At 40.2% G+C, this 20,011-nt stretch overlaps 1 protein-coding gene across 1 annotated transcript in view; it reads right to left on the bottom strand.

Moving 5' to 3' along the window:
• baiap3 (BAI1 associated protein 3) overlaps nt 1-20,011 on the bottom strand; it is a 46,805-nt gene that overhangs the window by 13,565 nt on the left and 13,229 nt on the right. Inside the window, exons 3-21 of the mRNA XM_034089638.2 lie at nt 14,852-14,939; nt 13,677-13,760; nt 13,398-13,505; nt 12,928-12,987; nt 10,765-10,831; nt 9,771-9,984; nt 9,531-9,575; nt 8,830-8,907; nt 7,715-7,820; nt 5,500-5,607; nt 5,325-5,417; nt 4,611-4,714; nt 4,407-4,524; nt 3,573-3,697; nt 1,939-2,029; nt 1,308-1,364; nt 1,115-1,212; nt 437-488; nt 168-319 (exon numbers count right to left, since the gene is read on the bottom strand). Coding sequence (XP_033945529.1) covers nt 168-319; nt 437-488; nt 1,115-1,212; nt 1,308-1,364; nt 1,939-2,029; nt 3,573-3,697; nt 4,407-4,524; nt 4,611-4,714; nt 5,325-5,417; nt 5,500-5,607; nt 7,715-7,820; nt 8,830-8,907; nt 9,531-9,575; nt 9,771-9,984; nt 10,765-10,831; nt 12,928-12,987; nt 13,398-13,505; nt 13,677-13,760; nt 14,852-14,939 — 1,848 coding nt within the window. The remainder of the gene's footprint in view (nt 1-167; nt 320-436; nt 489-1,114; nt 1,213-1,307; nt 1,365-1,938; nt 2,030-3,572; nt 3,698-4,406; nt 4,525-4,610; nt 4,715-5,324; nt 5,418-5,499; nt 5,608-7,714; nt 7,821-8,829; nt 8,908-9,530; nt 9,576-9,770; nt 9,985-10,764; nt 10,832-12,927; nt 12,988-13,397; nt 13,506-13,676; nt 13,761-14,851; nt 14,940-20,011) is intronic.

Here is a 20,011-nt window from a genome sequence, read left to right on the forward strand (position 1 = left end):
AGAAGATATATTATATTATTATATTATATATTTATTTGTAATAAATACAAAGCGGAAGGAAGTGGGAGAAGGTTGAATTCTCATCTTCTTGCTGACATTTCAATCGAATAACCACCGCTGAGAGCTTTTAGCGCTGCTATATTTATTGTCATGAGAGTCTAACTTACTTGAGAGGCAGAAACTCCCGAAAGCCTTTGAGGATTTTCAAGGACATGAAGAGCTCAAAGATGGTCTCTCCCATTGTCTGCGTCAGTCTGGAGCTCTCCTGCTCCAGAGTACCACAGACACGCTCCATCGCTACGTTCACATCATCGGCAACCTGAAGGATCAAATCATTTGTTCAAGCACCTGTTTAAACCCCAACAACAACAACAACGCTGCATGACTCGCCCAGGTTGTGTACAACTACTACTACAAGGACTTCTTAATGACAAACCTGTTTCTCCAGCTGCCTGTATGAAATGCTGAAGAAATCTACTTTCACCGCACTGCAAGGACAAAGAATAAATGTAATCAGTACAACAAAACAAATACTTAATGAAATGTCGTTTCTGTGCCAGATAGCATTACATTTCTGCATTATCCTTAAGTGGATAAGGTGTAGAGCAGGGGTGAACAAACTACGGCCCGCGGACCATTTTGAATCGGCCCTCTGCAAATTAAAAAAGTATAATGGAATATGGCCCACAAATGAAAGTGCTTGTATTATATTGTACTTCTTAAATATAAATGTACAAATATATTACACAGTAGTATTCATGTGTTAATAAGACCACTTTTCAAATACATTTAGTCAATTCAAGTTGGAAACATTTTCTAACATATCTTAGTTGATAATAAAAAAAAACAATGACTTATTTACATAACACGTTTGAAATACACCCTTTCCTATTTCTCCTTATTATAATCAATCTGAGGCTTGTGTTTAAAGGGATGAGCTGCCAACACTCACAAGCAGCTACCTACATTTGATTGATTTGGCTAACTTACAGTATAACTGAACTTATGAGGCAATATACCTCTAGTGAGGGGCCCAGCCCTTTGTATATTATTCTGTATGTGGCCCTCAGTGAAAAGAGTTTGGACACCCCTGATGTAGAGTGTTGATATTGACCTGGAGAACATTGTGTTGTAAATGTTCTGGCTCCTCTGCACGTCTGCACACGCGGCATCGACCACCTGAACCAGCTTCTTCAGCTGCTCCTCCAGAGTCTGCGTTTCCAAAACAAAATGAACAACATCATGGATATTAATTCTCAAGACAAGTCACCGTTAGAAGGGATTTCTGTTCATCAGAACAAACGTACCCCATCCTCTGGCTTATATCGCGCAATTAAGCTCTCGTACCACTCCACGGTCCCTTTCTGTTGGAATAATTGCACAAATTAAAAGATAATCATTGAGTTAATTAAAAGGTGTCCTGCCGTTGGTAGAAATGTGCATCATAACCATCTAGTTGTCTTCATGTGCGTACTGCTTTGGTGGAATACAAACATGTACAGTGGAGGAAATTAGTATTTGATCCATTGCCGACTTCATAAGTGTACCCACTTACAAATAAATGAACAGTCTATAATTGTAATGGTAGGCTTATGTTAACAGTGAGCATAAGAATATCAATAAGAAATGTCCAGAAATGGACATTATATAAAAGATAAAAATGTGCATTGAACTATGGGAAATAAGTATTTGATTCCCTTGCAACAAACAAGAATTTTTTTGATATTCTTGCTCTCACTGTTAAAATAAACCTACCATTAAAATCATAGACTGTTAATTTCTTTGTAAGTGGGCAAACTTACAAAATCTGCAAGGGATCACATACTTATTTCACATGGACCTCTGATTCAAGCCATTCATTTACAGCACAGCCCCTCGAGTGGTCATCACCTCCACCTCCGAGTGAACCTGCTGTAAATGTGTTATTATGCCTGTTACCTTGGCAGCGGTGGTGATGTCCAATTGCAGATCATTACGAAGAGGACACACCGTTTTAAACGCCTGCATGTTCTGCATGTAGCCAATCCCCCTGGCATTCACAGACAGGAAAAAGACTATTACAACACAACACTGATTTCAGGTGCTGGTTTCAAATCATATTATTCAAAGGATATAAAATATCAAACAAGGACGAAAGCTTCCACTCTATTTGTATGCGGGATCCTGCGTTGTCTCTACAGGAGAGGAGAGATTCAGCCATCACTTTTAGATGAGTCACTCTGTGTGTGTGTGTGTGTGTGTGTGTGTGTGTGTGTGTGTGTGTGTGTGTGTGTGTGTGTGTGTGTGTGTGTGTGTGTGTGTGTGTGTGTGTGTGTTTCTGAGAGGTGTAGAAAAAGATGTCCCTTGAGGTGTTGATAACTAGGCAGAGCTGGACTTCTACTGTCTCCTTAAAATAAGTCTGACATCGCAACATGAACTCAGAATAATTAGCTGACAGTATATTTCTGCTATATCAATCATGCTAATACATTTAGCACAGATACCCATGGTCTTCCATAGATAGTTTTTCATGATTTAATGGATATGTGAGCTCTCCGGTTAATATTTCTTGATGGCCAACACATTGAGAGCTTACAATGTGTCTAAAATAGAAGCCAGGGTTTCCATGAAACTCACTGTGGGTATTCATGTTCTCCAAAGCATGGATGGATATGATTATGTGATTTGATCAAGCATAACGTTCCACAAGCCCCAACAAAATCTCTCTAAAAACAATCATCTCTTACACTACAGATTCAATTTTTATTTAAGTAAAAATATGTACCTTTTGTAACTCAGACTTTGAAACACTAACATCTTTTTTGTCTTGTTATATAATTAAAATATTTTGGGATTCTTTCTAGTATTTGCTAAACTATAATGACATAACATATGCTAATATAAAACTTGGCCTTCAATTGGGAAACGGTAATCATTTCATTATTTTAGCTAAGTATTTCATTCACAAATGTTGCTTCCTCACAATTTCTCCAGTGTGAAATGGTTTTCCTGATCAAATGAAACTATACAAAATATCAATTACATGTTGCAAAACAAGAAAAGCCTGACAACTTGACTTCTAAGCACGTTCATTCCTGACCACTTTTGTTCTTATACTATTTTTTTTCGGTTTTCTGTTCATATGTTTGATTTGAGTATATGAACATTGGTGTGAGGGGCCTTTTTCTGATGTCTGATAAAATGTTGTTCAATAAAGTTATAAATAAATATTATATATAAATAAATGATCTTCAATTTGCTGGACATATTCATGCTCTGAAAGGTATTGCTTTCATATTTCATGGCTGTACATGGCCTGTCTTTACCAGTCAAATGCAAGCATCATATCATAAAGAGAATAATACAGTATGTGTCATGTAAAGTAAACATATTGAGGTTGTTGCTTATGACAAGAAGTTGCTACAAAATATTACTATTTGTAATGTTATATACAATAACATTTAGAAATGTGTAATGAGCAATGATTAAGATATTTCTGTTTGAGTAGGAAGCCCAACGCAGAGTGTGAGTGCCTGGATGAAGTGTGTGTGAAGGCGGGTGTTGGACGCGATGTGATGGCAGTGTGACTTTACCTCAGCATGAGCTCGTAGCGTGTGATGGCAGCAGCGCTTGTGCAGGGGAAGACCTGCCGCATGTTCTTCATCAGGCACAGGCAGTGCTCAGTGTACAGCCTGAAGCTGTCTGACAGCTGCCGCTCCTGGACACAGGAAGGCCCTCAGTTAGAGGCCCTCAGTTAGAGAGGCCCTCAATTAGAGCGGCACACCGGCTGTCACACATTTTTGGCTGGACCAAAAACCCTGATGCATGTCAGTGAAGAGCTAATGAGGTGACTGTTTCCAGATGATGATAGGTGATGGGCTGTATGTTCTGTGTGCACAGCGTTATTGGCAATAAGCTCTCTGAATGCTACTCTTTCTTTAGGAAGAGACACTACACACGACAAGTGTTCATTAAAAGAAATCTCCATGAATTCCTCAGTTGATTACTTACATCAAGAAGACAATCCGTTGTATGTTTAAAATATTCAAATGTGGCATTATCTGAAGCTAACCTTTCAGATGGAATCTAAAGAAATATACATTAGCATTGAAAAAGTCAGAAAGATAAAGGGCCAATTGTGAATATTGGATGTTTTCTCTCCACCAGTCTGAAAGAAGATATGTTATTGAAGCAAAATAGCCCACAGAAAAACTGCACATGAAAAGAAGGATGTTTGGTTAGCCGCTTTAGGACAAAGCACATACCAAGGTTATTTATTATAACTTTAGTCTTAATTCAAATGTAAAGTAGAGGGTGAGTTCCACATGGGAACTTTTATCTCAGGATTCAGACTTTATTCTCAGGTTTGTCTGTTTCCAGGTGATGAAAGGCTTAGTTTTCTCCCCTGACTGACTGTGAACACCTACCAGGTCTCCCCTCACAGCGACGGGGTCCCACTCGGCATCAATGGTCCTCAGGAGGCGCAGCAGCAGGGAGTAGCACACCCTCTGCGTCCGATGGTGGCTGCTGTAGCACTGCCAGCGACTGCCACCACAAAAAAACATTCACTTTTACCTGATGCTGAAGGGTTTCTATTTAATTTGATCAATAGCTATTCCTTTATTACTCACATAATGGCCTGCTGCAGGGGGGAGAGATCAGTTTGCACAGCATGGTGAGTCAGCACGGTCCATGCTGGAGGACAGACATGCCCGTTCCAATTGTACGGCTCTCTCTGGAAACATATGAGGACGATTATCATGACAGTTCAAGACAAATCTGTTTCTACTCAACAAGAAAAAAGAGAAGGCGGAAATATTGTTGTGGAAGCTGGATGCTGAAAGCTGAAGCACAGTTGGAACAGTGGCAATGGGTTTGATTTGATGAATTTGAATACAAATGTGTATATTACCTGTGGAATATTTATATATATATTTCAAAAAAAGATACTACATTGAATTGCTGGCTTTAAAAGTTGAATCATACCATTAATGTCTGAAATATGTGGAGCATTGTAGGGTTTGAATGGTAATAAGTGCACATTTTTTAATACTGAATATTTCACAAATTTGAATGAGGAAATTATCCCTTGAAAAAATGTATACATTCTAAAAGTTGTGAGCAGAATTGTTGATGTCTGAATAAAGTTTCTACTTTGAAAACTATGAAAGAAGTCAAAAAAACACGGAGGAATAATAATGTTGCTGAAGAAGAACATAGCTTCCAGATTTAAACAAAACTAATACACTATTAATAACGTAAGTAAATGTTAAAAGAATGTTAAATTGTTAGTTTTGCCTTTATTATAGAGGTTGCTCTGAATGAATAGCTGCATTGAAACCCACCTTAACATGTGCATGCTCATACTCCACGATCTGACTCAGCAGTTTCTTGTGAATGGAGACATTTGAGTCTTTCTTAGACAAAGCTGTGTCCCTCTGAAAGAAAAAGCATTAGACGTTGCAATCATTATCCTTCACATGCAAGTACAGAAGTATACAGTAGTCTGAATGCACCAACCTGAATGGTGAACAGCTTCAGAATCAGGTGACATTCTCCCTGAACTTTAGACGTGCTCGATCGAGGTTCCAGCTTAAACCAGGTGTCATAGCCCACGATTGGGATCTCCTGCAAGAAGGAGACCGGACAAATAAACAACACCGAAATGTGAAAGTTCTGGTTCACGTTTAAATTGTAAACACTTAAAGATCTCTACCATGCTATGTTTAGGCATATATTATGGGTCTCATATATAAATATATACAAAACATGTCTATGATGTGTTTTGCTCAAAATACCAAACAGAACATGCATTTTAGACATCCCTCATATCCCTCTATTTCAGCCCTGTTGCTAAAGTGCTGATTCTGGGACCTTAGCTTTAGAAAATAAAAATAATAGATTTATTTATTTCCTGCTTTTTTTACACATACTCTCTCCAGTACAGGTTAGCTCTGAGTGTTAGCGATGCGGCCGTGGGCGTAAAGCCAGCCCAAATCTGGATCAGCTCCGTTGTACCCCCGTTTTTAGAGATTTGGGAACGGAGGAAAAGAGAGAGGGTTTGTTTTCTGACACCTTGTGAGTTCACACCGGGGACACATATGTATGTATAAGAAACATCAAAAGTGCATTTTGCATGATAGGAGACCTTTAAGCCCCTGTCACACTGTCCCGAAATTGACACCCGATGGACACACGAATATGGAATTGTGAATTTTGCACGAAGATGGCCCCGAACCACACACGAAGGCAACATTTACATTACATTTAAGACATACAACTGCAATGAAAGTACCAAAAACAATTATGTTACAGTACTATGATACTGTACTGATATCTTCAGACTTTGTTCTTTACTTTATCCGTCTTTGTAGAAAATATTACTTTTTCTCCGTAATGTTGTTTCCATAGAAACAACAACTTCCTGTCAACTGTCCTTCAAAATAATATATGATATCCTTTTTAGTTTCACAGAACACAAATTGGGTTATTTACATAATATGTTTACATGATTTTGTTGTGCAATAAAACAACCCGATGGACACACGATAAAGTAAATGTTCAAATTCGGGCAACATCGGGCCATTCGTGAGGGCATCTTAAGCCATCGTATGATCGCTGGTGGAGTTTCTCAGGCTCCGGCAGCAACTTCGTGAGCGGTGGAAAAATCTTTGGCATGCCAAAAAATAGCCGAAGGACCTTGCGAAGGTTCATTTTCGTGTTGAATTTGTGTGTCAATTTTGCCCTTCGTAAGGCCATCGTGAGGGCATCTTGTTATCATCGGTGCCATCGGGCATTCGCCCCGATCAGAGTGAGGGTGAATGCACCGATGATAACACGAAGATGACACGATTTCACAAGATGCCCTCACGAGTGCTTGCCCCGTCCACACAGCGGCGTGCGTTGACGCTTGTTTTGTAGCAAGGGTAGCACGGGCAAGTGTAGTAGCAAGGGTGGCTTTAGTGTATGCAATGTCTCGCAGGAGGCTATGTAGTGTGCGTCGCTGTTGGGTACATCCGATACTCAGAAAACGTCTGCAACGGGGGGAATACCACGTTCTGGTGCAAGAGCTCCGCCTGGATGATGTACTGTTTCAGCAGTACTTCAGGATGAGCAAAGACGTGTTCGACGAGTTGCTCGGAAAAGTGGGTCCACTGATTTCAAAGGCAGATACCCATATGCGTTTGTCAATCGGACCAGCCGAGCGACTCGCCATCTGCCTACGGTACGTTTTGTGTATTTCTACTTCTTTAACCTGACTCTGTATATAAAGAGAGAGAATGCATGCCATGGATGAATGATGAATGAAGTCTGTAATTTAGTTCAGATGGATGACATTAATTAAGATAGCTAGGTAAATACAGTATTGCTCCCCTGTGGACATGGCGTGTGTGTGTGGGGGGGCGGTGTGTGTGTGTGCGTGTGTGTCTGTGTGTGTTGGGGGGGTGGTCTGGGTGGGTCTGTGTGTGTGGGGTGTGTGTCTCTGTCGTCTGTGTGTGCTGCCGGAGCCTGAGAAACTCCACCGGCGGTCATACGATGGCTTAGATGCCCTCACGAATGGCCCGATGTTGCTACGATCACAGCCGAATTTGAACATTTCCTTTATCGTGTGTCAATTTCGGGACAGTGTGACAGGGGCTTTAAGGAATATCCTTTACATACTTCAGATAATTTTTGGGTGTTTTTGTTTTGATTTGTCCTAGTGTCCACAAATGTTTAAAGTCTGAACACTCACATTCAGAGGGATGTTGATGCATCCGAGGAAGTCATCGGCGTTGTCCTCGGAGCCTGAAGATGCAGATCCATTGGAGCGCACTGACTTTGCTATCTGCTTAAAATACCTGAGAGAGAAAGTGCAAGGAAAATCTCATTTGTTAAGGATGAATGCTAACAATTATCATTATGAAGGCATTATGCTAATGCCTTTATCCACTGTGACTCACAATTAGAGCATCGGCAGAGATAGTTTAATTTCAAAATAAAAGTTGTCTTTATTACCATGATTTTTGTTCTAATTAAAATGGCAAACTTTCTGCCACATGACCCTTTGTCTTTTGGTTTTAATTGACATTCCCAAGTTTCATTAGATTTGTCTGACATTTATGAGTCTCCCCAAAGCCCCCCGCTGAACTCTGGGTGATCTCTGTGTGCACAGCTTTATTGGCACAGAGATGTCTGTATGTCACTCTTTCTTGAAGAGGATGAAAAGGGTAAACGTTAATTCAAAGATATCGCCTTGAAACGTACTTATTAGGACTATTCTTTGTATGTTATTTACATTTATATTTTCTTAAGCTAAAGGTTAAGATGCAATCTACATACAATATACAGACACCAAAGGACTCAGTCAGAAAAATAAAGACCTAAACATTGGGAGTTTTTCTCTTCAGTCTGAGACGAGACATTTTATGGAAGCAAAACAGCACACACTTGAAAAAAAACTGAGCATGAAAAAGAGGATGTTTTGGTGTCTCGCCTAAAGGTCAAAGAACAAATACAGAGACATATTAATTTAAACTTCTGTCGGAAAAGTATTAGGGATCTGACCAAAAAGGAATTTGTCATCTGACTTTAAAGGCCACATTTTGAGATTAAGTTCAGAGAACAAAAGTACTTTCTCCACATGTGGCTCTCTTTCGTACAATTGGAACGTCCCCTTTGATTGACTACCACAATGCCAACTTGAACTACAACTGTGTAAAAACTCCTAAATTGTGATTCAGTTGCACTTCAGCCCTTAAAGAAAAAACACTCTGCTTAAAGAATATTCATAATTTCTAACAAAAGAAGCATTTAAGACAATTGCATGATAACAGTCCTTTATATTTATGGTAAATGAGTTTCTCCTACCTGCCCATTCCTCGAAGTCCACTGACTTCATTGAGCTTTTTGCAGGCCTCAGCCACAGACACGTCATCGTCGTGATCCCTGCAGGAAAGACGAGGATTCAGAGGTTATTACAGCCTCATCTCCTGAACATGTGTCATTATCTTTGCACGGCAGTGAACAGAGCTGAGAAGCGAGATCTACAAGGCAGTCCTATTACAGAGCCATTACCCAGACGAGAGAATAGTACTCAATACAGCTGAATAATGACTCTTCAATCTTCTTTTATGCAACATGACTCATCGTTTATGTCATTTTGTAACACATTTGAAAAGGTTACATTTGACAGTTTAGAGATGAGGTCAAAAAGCAACTTGATTGTCTAGTATAAGAAAGTATCTTTTATTGTGCATGGAGAGGAAAAGGAAAGACTGTGATTGGAAAAATAGAAAATGAATGTGGAAATGTTGTGAAATGTAGCACAACTAAAGTGTACGTGGGGTGGCTGTGGCTCAGTGGATGGTGTGCTGGACTTTGAATCAGGGGATAGCAAGTTCGAGTCCCACTACAGTCACAGTATTGAGTATGTAAGTTGCTTTGGATAAAAGCGACTAACAAGTGACATGTAATGTAATGTAATAAAATGAAATCCTTAAAATCATTCTTTGTCCCTCTGGCATGGTGACATCTAAGGAATTCAAGGTGTTCCCTCATAGCAATCTTACCATATGTCAAGATGTAAGAGGTCATTGTGGACATCATCTATTTCACTGTGAGACATGGGGGAAAAAGGGGTTATCATCTCTGTGCGTAAATACTGATAATAACACGTCAATCAGAGATGAATCAGTGCAGCACTGGTCACTAGTCAACAACTTCAAGTGTGAAACTAATGAAACTGTGAATCCTGCATGCCTCACATATCACCACCAGTGCTCTGCTAAAGGTTAAACGTCTGCACTCACAACAGGAAGTGCTCGTCCCACACCGGGTTCAGAGTCTCCGCTTTGACCTCCGTCACCTGGATGCAGGCGGTCGGTAACACCTCCTTGGTGCTGGAGCGTTTCTCCAGCTTGTCCTTTTTCTTCCTGAAGCTGAACTTCCTCTCCTTCTTCTCCTCCGTCTCCCTCGGGCTTTGGCCCAGCAGGATTCCCAGCATGCAGTAGGGGTCGCTGTACCCTGGCAGGCCGTGGCGTGACACAGAAAAGGTTATCGCACTCGCATTAAAACTGTTGATATCACGCTGAGGGAGCTGGTACGGCAGTGTGAGGAGAGAAGCCTCATTTGTGATTACAATCAGAGACTGCTTTGGTTCAGTGGCTGTCAGTGTTCCACTTGTTGACCTCGAGCGTGTTTGAGATACATTTGACTTCACAAAAGCTGCAGCCATTTTTGTCAAAAGGTACAAAACAACAAGTTTCAACTGAACAGAACGAAAATCTATCCAATATTGATCTAATTACACAGCTTAGTTGAATACTCAATTCTGATTGGTCAATTTGGAAATTTCGAGGTTGTTAAAACTCGATAACACACGGCTGCTAAGCTAAATATTGACCGTTGCTAAGGAGGATCAATGTAGAATGCTTTGGCGTTATGTAGGACTTGTTAGTGGAAAGGAAAATTAAAGGATGTGAAATGTTTTAATTTTTTTTTTTTTTTTTCCTCATGTGGCCCTGATCCTCTTCTGTACATTTCAGATTAAAGGGCTACCAATATAATCAACATATAACTTATTATATATTATTATAAGTTAAATTAACTTTATTCTGCTTCTGAGATTCTTTTATAAACACGCAACAATAATCGTGTCAGTGCCAGATAAATCAGCCAGGATTCCACCTTATTACATTGTATCAGCACTGCCCGGTCAACCAGCATAGATAAATAACATTTCCCAGAATTATTTCATTTTCAATTGGGAGAGTAAAGGTTCATTTGATGCTTGAGATGTCTCACCATTTGCATCCTTGGCCATCAGACTCTTTGCCTTCACAACAGACACTCTCAAAGAAAAAGTGGCTCGCTGTGGAAAAAAGAAATTCACTCTGTAAATAAGTAAATGTACACACAAGGCCATGCATTGAGTACATTACAAGGTATTTCTTTAACTTGACTCATATGTCTCCATTTGTATACATATCAGCATTAGGCATTGTAGAGTGAACTGTTTCCTACCATAATATGGTAGATAAACTCAATGTCCCAGAGAATACATAAGTGGGGAAACATGTTTACTTTGCCTTTCACATGGATTCACAGCTTTAGAGATATTTAAAAGGTCCTTGGCAGTCAATAAAAGACACAGAGTGTTACAGAATTGGGCTTTTAGGCGTACCAGGTCTTACATCTCTCAACTCTCCGAGGGCAGCAGCGCTCTCCAACTGTTTCTCTTCAGGGCCGTGCTTTCACATTAGAACTACTGCACTGTGCCAACATTGAGCATGCAAACAGGAACATGCTCAGGACATGCACTAAAACACCACCTGTGGCTGCACAACTGAGCATTTAGTGATGCCTTTAAATCTGCACTTTGTAGCCACTGAGGAGTTATTCTGTTTTCTGTGTCAATACCTTAACGACCCAAAGGATCTGTACCCGAGGCTTTGTACGTTTTAGCATGCTTCCAACGAGAGACTAACATTTGCAAACATGTTCTTGTATGCTAGAAATTGTGAAGTATTGTTGGCCCAGGAGCACGGGTCAACACCATTTAGTTTCAATTTACCTTTGTATTAACCAATAAGGCAAAGTATTAGACTCTTTTTCAAGTCAAGCTTAATTTTACACTCATACTAGCATGCGCCAATGTTTGTCGTGTAATATCTCTTAAATATAGTAGAGATTCATGATGCTTCCACTCGGTTTTACATTTGTGCGAAATCTACTAGATACATAGGACATTTTACATTGCAATAACTTATACTCGCAAATACATATATACAGTAATATGTTGTATACAGACAACAATGTAATAATAATAATAATGATTTGTCAGCACTAATCAAATTAATTTAAAGAGGCGCATATTGTGCCCACAATGAACCCATAACTCAGGTCAGCTCCTATAAGTACCTTGGTGTCCATAGTCTAGATAATACACTCAGCTGGAAGCGCATGTTCAAGGTCTGTGCTCTAGACTTCAACAGCGATTGTACTTTCTGCATCGACTCCGGGCTTTCGGAGTCCACCAGAAGTTCATGTTACCGTTCTATCATGCAGTGTGGGAGAGCATCATGAGGTATGGTATTACTGCCTGGTATGGTAACTTGACAGTGCAGTCAAAGTCACAGATCGCTCGCCTGGTACAGACTGCTATGAAAATTATGGGGGTTAAAAAACACCCATCTCTCCAAAACATATACGAGCAGTCCATTATCAGACAGGCAAACTAAATTGTGTCTGATCCCACCCACATACTCCACCCAGATTCCAGCACCTACCTTCTGGTAGAAGATTCAGGGTTCCCAAGAGCAGGCTGGACCGCTATAAGCACTCATTCCTACCTGTCCATTAAGCTTCTTAACATTCACATGAAATGAAATGTAGTCAAATGTAATGAAATGTACTTTTTAAATGTTGGCCATGAGGGGTAGTGCAATAGGTCGCCATTGTCAGTATGTGTGTCTGTGTATTGTGTTTGTTCAAACGGTGTATGACTGATGATATGTGTATGTCTCTTAATGTCCACTATGTTTGTATATGTACATGTATGCGGAACTGCAGGACGGAGTCCAGAACAAATTTCCTTACGGGGACAATAAAGTATATCGTATCGTATATTACATTTCGCACTATATTTCCACATCCCCCTACTCATCATACTCTCATTTGAAATCCGTAGCTAGACTGAGTTGTATGAACTATATGTATGATCCATACTGTACACCAGATTACATATCAAACGGATGCAATACAAAAAAAAATAATAATTTAAATGTTCTTAATATTTCAAGATGTTTTTGAATGAAGTAAAACCTAGTTTGTTGAATCAATACGTCTTTGCAAAGAGAATGGGAATTTTTATCTCATAAAAGGACCACATTTGAGTTGAAATTCATCTAAAGGAAAATGTTATGGCAACATTTGAACAGATTTCGATGTGTGTACAACATGTCTCACCTTGGCTTCTTGAACTTTTTGGAGAATAATATCATGTTCTTCTTCGCCCATATCAAACACCTTGGATCAGACAGTGAATAAAAGCTTTTTACAAATGCAACAAAACACGGGAATGAGCATCCTACAAACAACATTGTTACAGTTCAAAATGCATTCTTACTCACTACAATACAACTGAGTTTCCTTTATCAAAAAGACGCCCACTCCAAACATAAAAGAGGCTACAATCTGATGTTGTGTATCAGAGATGAATAAAAGCATACAGTGTGACTGGAGTGTGCTATTTAATATGGTTGAATGGGGGCATCTGCTTATATGAGCTTGCTTACAACAACACTCTCTGGTATGATCTCAGAAGGAAGGAAGGAAGGAAGGAAGGAAGGAAGGAAGGAAGGAAGGAAGGAAGGAAGGAAGGAAGGAAGGAAGGAAGGAAGGAAGGAAGGAAGGAAGGAAGGAAGGAAGGAAGGTACCTTCATCAGGTAAGCAAACAGCTCCTCATCAGTGATCACGTGTTCAGGCGAAGGCACTCCCACCCGGTTGACCACCGTGTAAACAGCTTCCTCGTAAAGCAGGTCGAGCTACACGAAAACACAATCCACTTAATAAGAACCTTTCAAAAATAAAAAATGAAAGATTCTTTGCCTTCATGCTTTCTGCTCCGCCGCACATCAGAGGCAGGGAGCGCACAGTTATTGTGACTTTTAAGATGTAATCCCTGCTGAAAGAGGATGAAAACAGAGCTGACGCACCTCCGTTCGCCTGATTCTGTCGGGGATAAAGGCCTGGTCCACATGCTCCTGGGGGGGGGGCACGGTGCAGGCCCCTTTCTGACCCTGAGGGGTGAGAAGCAGTTCAGCCAAAACAAAAGCAGACTCTCATAAGGCTGTGTTGATCACAGACAGAGGAGGAGCTAAGGTCACTGTTTGGTATTTCTGACTCAATCATCTGTTGGAAGAATGGTGTTTTGTTTAAATGGCACAAAACCCCGGATTTTAACTTTTTAGATATCTTTTCGGCTTCATATAATAGCAAACTAAATACCAAAGGGGAGGACCTCACCTTTAACATGTGAGAAACTGGGATGGACTATGTTTTGACATTTATGGGTTTATGGTTAATTAAAACTCAGAAAATAATCAGCAGATGTCTTAGATAATGAAAAATAGTGGCGGCCAAATACGAAAGAAAACATTTTGTTTACCTACATTTTTTACATTATTTCCTAATCTCTGCTTTTTGTGAAAGATTTTTCTCAAATTCTACTAAAATGATTGTAGTTTAAATTAGAATTTGATTTGACCTATCGGAGATGCAAGGGTCACAAATTGTCTTGCCAAACAGGAACCAACCACTGGTGTCAAGCTTTGGCAATGTATTCGTATGTATCATTTTATAAACTTTTTTATATGACTTTAAATAAAACATTAATCCGAAAAGCAGATAACTAAACCTGTCAAATAAAAATATAGTACAGTCAAATAAGAAGTAGATCTTTCCAGCACTACTGCCTTCATAGTCACTTTATTGATTGCACCAACCAACACAGAAGACTCATTCTAAATAGAGACCAAAATCAAAGTCCTCTTAGGATTGTTTTATGTTTTTCAAAAGTCTGGATATTCCTTATGTTTTTAATGATGACTTTTCCTGATTCGCTTGTTTTTTTTACTCTTCTGTCTTACAGCAATTTGCAAATGAAGACATCAATAGCTCTCATAAAGATGTTAGCACAGCATCATGGCCAGTGGCAGCAGGAGCAGCAGAACATGGCGGTGGACAGCAGCTCGTCACAGCTGAGCTGCACTCTTCTGAGCACTAACTCAACCCCGGCCCTTCTGTCTGCACACGTCACGGGGCCTTCGCGCTACACAACCCTGTTTCAAGGGTGTAACAGATGGAAAGGTGGAAGTTAGGCGGAGGTTACCTCAGCCTGGGCAGCCCGCAGCATGTTCTCCTGCTTCTGAAGGATGGCATTCACACGCTCAAAGAACTCCACGCTCTCCTCGGAAAACCTGCCAAGAAGAGACGGCAGATTGACAAATCAACGCCCAAGATGGAAGATGAAATACTTTCATTTATGAGAAAAAGTGTGATGACATGTTGTGAGTCTAATATAATATTTCTGGATTGTAAATAAACAAATGGGATTCAGAGACGTTGGTGAGATCGCACCGCATCCTGTTTACAGACACTTTGGAGAAGCGTCTGTCAATAAAGACTTTTATGTGTAACGACTCATTCGCCTGCATTTCAGCTCCTCATTACATATCCAACACCTTCTTATCTCATGCACTATAAAGCAAAGCCGGTCTGGACCAAAGCTCTCAGCACTTCGACATGTCTGCACTCTGCGTGAACCATGTTAATCTTCTGTGATGAGCAGGGTGGTGTGCAAAAATGCAAATGATGTTGTCCATTTCCTCAAGGTGCGAGTGAATCCCCGGTCTCCCGCTGGCCCCAGTTGTCATGGAGATGCGGGCACTCTCAGGGAGGGAAGAGCTGGCTGAACACCTTGGGAATCTCCCCCCGTTATTACCTTCACCCCCATGTCTCATCCCTCCCACATCTCACAGCGGCCTGGATGGAGACAGTGGGATGATGGGAGCTGCAGCAGACGGAGGTTCAGCCGTCCACCCCCACAGCTCCCACACCTCCCAGCATCCTTCCTCGTCTCTCATGCAACCCGTCATCCATGCTCCTTTATTAGCATCATCACATCCCAGCAGGTGTGTGGCAGCCCATCCCAGCACACACTGACTCTCGCTGTGGTGGGGGAGCGGAAGGCAAACCCCCAAGGTATTGATGAGGGCTAATGGCAGTCACACTGAGAGTTGTTCAGGTTTCCACTGGCAGCAATCCCAGGAAAACTGGATGGATGGATTCGGCTGAAACCCTTAATGAAAGCAATGTTTCATAAAAAAAACTAGACGGTTTCTTTGTAGGAGGGCTGCAACTACCAATTATGTTAATTAACCTTTATGTGACTTTTCATTTTGATTAATCATTTGGTTTATAAAATGGCAAACGATAAAAAAATTCATTTTTAAATTAGCAGAGACCAAGTCGACATCATTTGGATCGCTTGTTTTGTCTGAGCAACAGACCAAAACTTAAAGGGGCCCTATTCTGCTCATTTTCAGATTCATATTTGTATTTTGTGCCTCTATCAATCAATGTTTATTTATATATACTGCCTGTGCTGCAGCACCTCTTTTCACCCTCTGTCTGAAACCAGAGCCCAGTCTGCTCTGATTGGTTAGCTGGCAGGCTCTGATGCGATTGATCAAACGAGAGATGTCTCTCCCCTCAGCCTATTACATACAATGTGTTGGAGCACTAGCCAATAGAAGCCTGAGTGTTACGTAGTGATGTCCCTATGTTGCAGAAGTCACCAAAGGAATCCAAAGGAGAGAAACTCAATCTGGAAGGAATATTGGGATGTTAGTCTTTGCTGACCATTTCACATGCACTATAGGACATACATCAAAAAAGACAACATCATACTAAACTAAGAAAATAAGCAAACTTTCATATTTTAGAAGATCCTAGCCCACCAAAACATTCAGGCAATTTCATCCCCTCTATCTCCGACCTTTCAACACTGTTTCTCCAATAAAGGCACTATCTGGCCCCAAAGATAGCGATAAGGTGCCAAAACAGTAAGCAGTCATCAAAAAGGAAGCTACGAAATGTTAGGAAGAGTGCGGACAAGCATGTTCGCAAAACAAGAGTAAATCTGTGGTTGGCCTTCACCCACCAAAGAGTAAGCAACCCACGTTTAGCTCCAGAAGAGGGGCCAACTTTAAATGTGTTTTAAAAAATAAATAAAACATTATTACTAAACATCTTACTAATTGTGCTTTTCAGCAACTTTTTGATAATTGCTGATACATATTTTGTTGCCCCGTTAATGTGTAAAGACTGGAGCTCTACTCTGCAGTCCCTGCATTTCTACAAAAGGATCAAGTCTAACCTTTGTGAGAATTAAAACCATTTTGCTAACAAAAGACGGACATTTATTATTCTGATATGATCCCCTCAGTCAGTCTCTGAAAGCTCAAAGCCTCAAGCTGAGTCTCCAATCTGTGAACGACTGCCCAAAACACAGCCAGTTCCGCCGACAAGAGACGGGAGGCTTTGTTTTTTTGGAGCTTGCCGTTTTAATTTGCACATACAGAACACATAAGCTTCATTTGATTGTAATACTTTTGTTGTGATACACTCAATTCTCTCTGCATCCCCCGTCAATTCTCCAAGGATCCCTGTTATCCAGAAATATGTCCTGTCTTCTGTCAGTCAGCGCGAGGATTTGTCTAGACAGTCTGGGATTTTCTGTTTCAAGCTTTGGAACTACATGTTTTTCATGAGCAGAATTAATGCCCAAATCATGCAATTTCAGTCAATCCTGAGTTGATACATTTTTTTAAAAAGAAGCTGATATCTTTCAACCTTTTTTCTCCCCCTCTGCCACACACACACACACATGCCACCAGAATAACAAACTGATTTGATGTTGCTAGGAAACAGGTCCTTATTTTTACTGTCATTTTATTATCATTTATTTTCAGAAATAGTTGTCTTGCTGTCCAAAAGAGTACATCAAAATGAAAAAAGTGAAATAAATCATGATCACTGAACTTCTTATATCTGCCAGAAAATGTGTATGCAACTCATCACTTCAATATAATAAGGCAGCGAACACATAGTAATTAATAGTGCAGACATCACTGTTGTTTGCAGCGTGAAAGACAATGTGACGTCTGGATGCTTTCTAATAAAACAGATTTTAATCCGATTCCTCACGGTTGTCAGTGTATAATATCAGCCTGCTACTGCTATCATAACAGAGAATCTCACTCTATACGGAACACAGGACTGTTTGTTTTACTCTAATTAAACCTTTGATTAAGGAACGAAACATCACAGGTGAAAATAATCTAATGTTGAGATATGATCAAAATCTCTCCTTTCAATAACTCGTGGAAGAAACAGCAGTTTTCAAGCTAGAACTACTGGCAGACAGAACAGAAGCCTTGTGTGAAATTATTCTCAACTTGGGTCGTCTCGGGTGCTTCACAGTTTTTACTTCTCACTGTGCGGGTCAATAGCAGACTGTGGATTGGCAGCACTTTAAAATAGGCAGAGGGCAACTCTAATGTAAAGCTCTTACATGATTCCTGACTACAAGAATGCCTGTACAGTAAACCTTTTATCCATTAGACAATAAATGACTATAAAGTAGCATCTGTACAGTATGTATGCAGTATGATAGCTGAAGCATTGCTGAGCTAAAGGAAAATCACTCCTGACCACAGTATATGTTGAGTATATCATATTGTTAAATCCTCAGGGATTAAATGTATAGTATGTCCCTAACTGAGTTATTTAAAAGGGGCCTATTATGCAGATGTTCAGGTTTCATAACTGTAGTTTGTACTGTGACATGTTTACATGCTTCAATGTTCAAACATTTCTTTATTTTTCTCATACTGCCTGTGCTGCAGCACCTCTTTTCACCCTCTGTCTGAAACCAGAGTTAGTCTGCTCTGATTGGTTAGCTGGCCAGCTCTGTTGGGATTGGTCAACCACTTTGAGATGTCCCCCCCCCTTAGCCTATGACGTACAATGTGTTGGAGCGTTTGCTCATGTTGTATGAGCCATCAGAAATATACATTTAATTTGATCAGTTTTGATTTGTAACACTCAAACTGGCCTCCAAAAACGAATGCTCCAATACAGTGGAGCTGCATTATCAGTTACTCTTCTTTTCAATGTATTGAATGTCCATTATTAATGAATGTAAATATGTGTTCATCAGGGGTTATCATTTAATGTAATTTTAAAATTGAGTTTGCTATCCTGAATTGATTAAAAAAGAGAGCCTCAGCACAGTGTCACTGAAGGGTCAAGTCCATTAATAACTGCAGCTACTGTTAAAACAACGTGAATTTGAATGAGAAACAAGAAGTCCACTATGAAGGGGATGGTGTTGAACAGCGAAATAAACAAAACAAATGAAAATACATACATTTCAATATAAATCCCTGCAGTCTTTATTCATTTTAATGCCAGGTTATGCTCATCTTGGACAGTTTCCGGAGCATTTAACAACCTACTCACATAATCTTTATTTGCTGGACTGAATTTAAAAGTTCACCTCCAACGTGCCGTCTCTGCTCGCAGCGCTCGGCTCTGACAGCCCATCGTGCTCCTGGGTCAACAACTGTGGACGGAGCAGCCCAAATATAACGGCATCATTTGCAAATTCTCAATTAAAGTGAGAGTGTGGGCAGGCCAGCAGCAGACTGAACGGATAACAAAGATCACCAGGCTGCCTCTAATGAACCGCGCTCAGTGTGTGCGCACGGCAGGGAGGATGTAGCGGCGGGGGGCTGAGAAAAGGTGAGATACTGACAGCTCACATCACTCTTAATGGAGAACACAAATAGGGTCCTATCGGAGCAGATTACACATTCAATTGTAAAAGGGACATCATTATAATGGATAACCAATACCGAGAGAGTATTATAAAGACGTGATAAATAACACACATTCATGAAGAATCAGTGTTCAACAACACGTCTGAGGATATCTTCCATGTTAAAAATAGACACGGTCGTCAGTACAAATATAAGTTCACATGGTGCCAGAAGCCTGTGTTAAGGTTGCTATAGAAACCTCAGGTTCATAATTATTTTTATCTTTAGATGAAGCCAAAACAAGACTGAAAAAGATCATAGTGATGAATGTACCCGTTTCACTTTAAGAGCTGCCATGAAGCTCTAAAAGTTATACATGGAATACACTTGGACAAAATAAAAAGCAGGGTAAAATATATCCCAAGATCACATTGCTGTCAAAAATGTCTTGCTGTATTTTTGATGTTTGACAAAAAAACTCTATAATGCTGCGAGATGTCCCTAAAAACATTAGTATGCAGTAATATGATGGAGTCATACAGTATGTTGAAGGAGACATTAGAAGCATGTGGTAAACCACTACACTAGAAAGCAGCGTCTGTGAGCCTGACTGCATGTCATATTGTGGTTGAGTCAGCTTTTGTGTGGTCTGCTCACAGCAAGTC

The sequence above is a fragment of the Pseudochaenichthys georgianus genome, chromosome 8 (assembly GCF_902827115.2).
Source record: "Pseudochaenichthys georgianus chromosome 8, fPseGeo1.2, whole genome shotgun sequence".
Lineage (NCBI taxonomy): Eukaryota > Metazoa > Chordata > Actinopteri > Perciformes > Channichthyidae > Pseudochaenichthys > Pseudochaenichthys georgianus.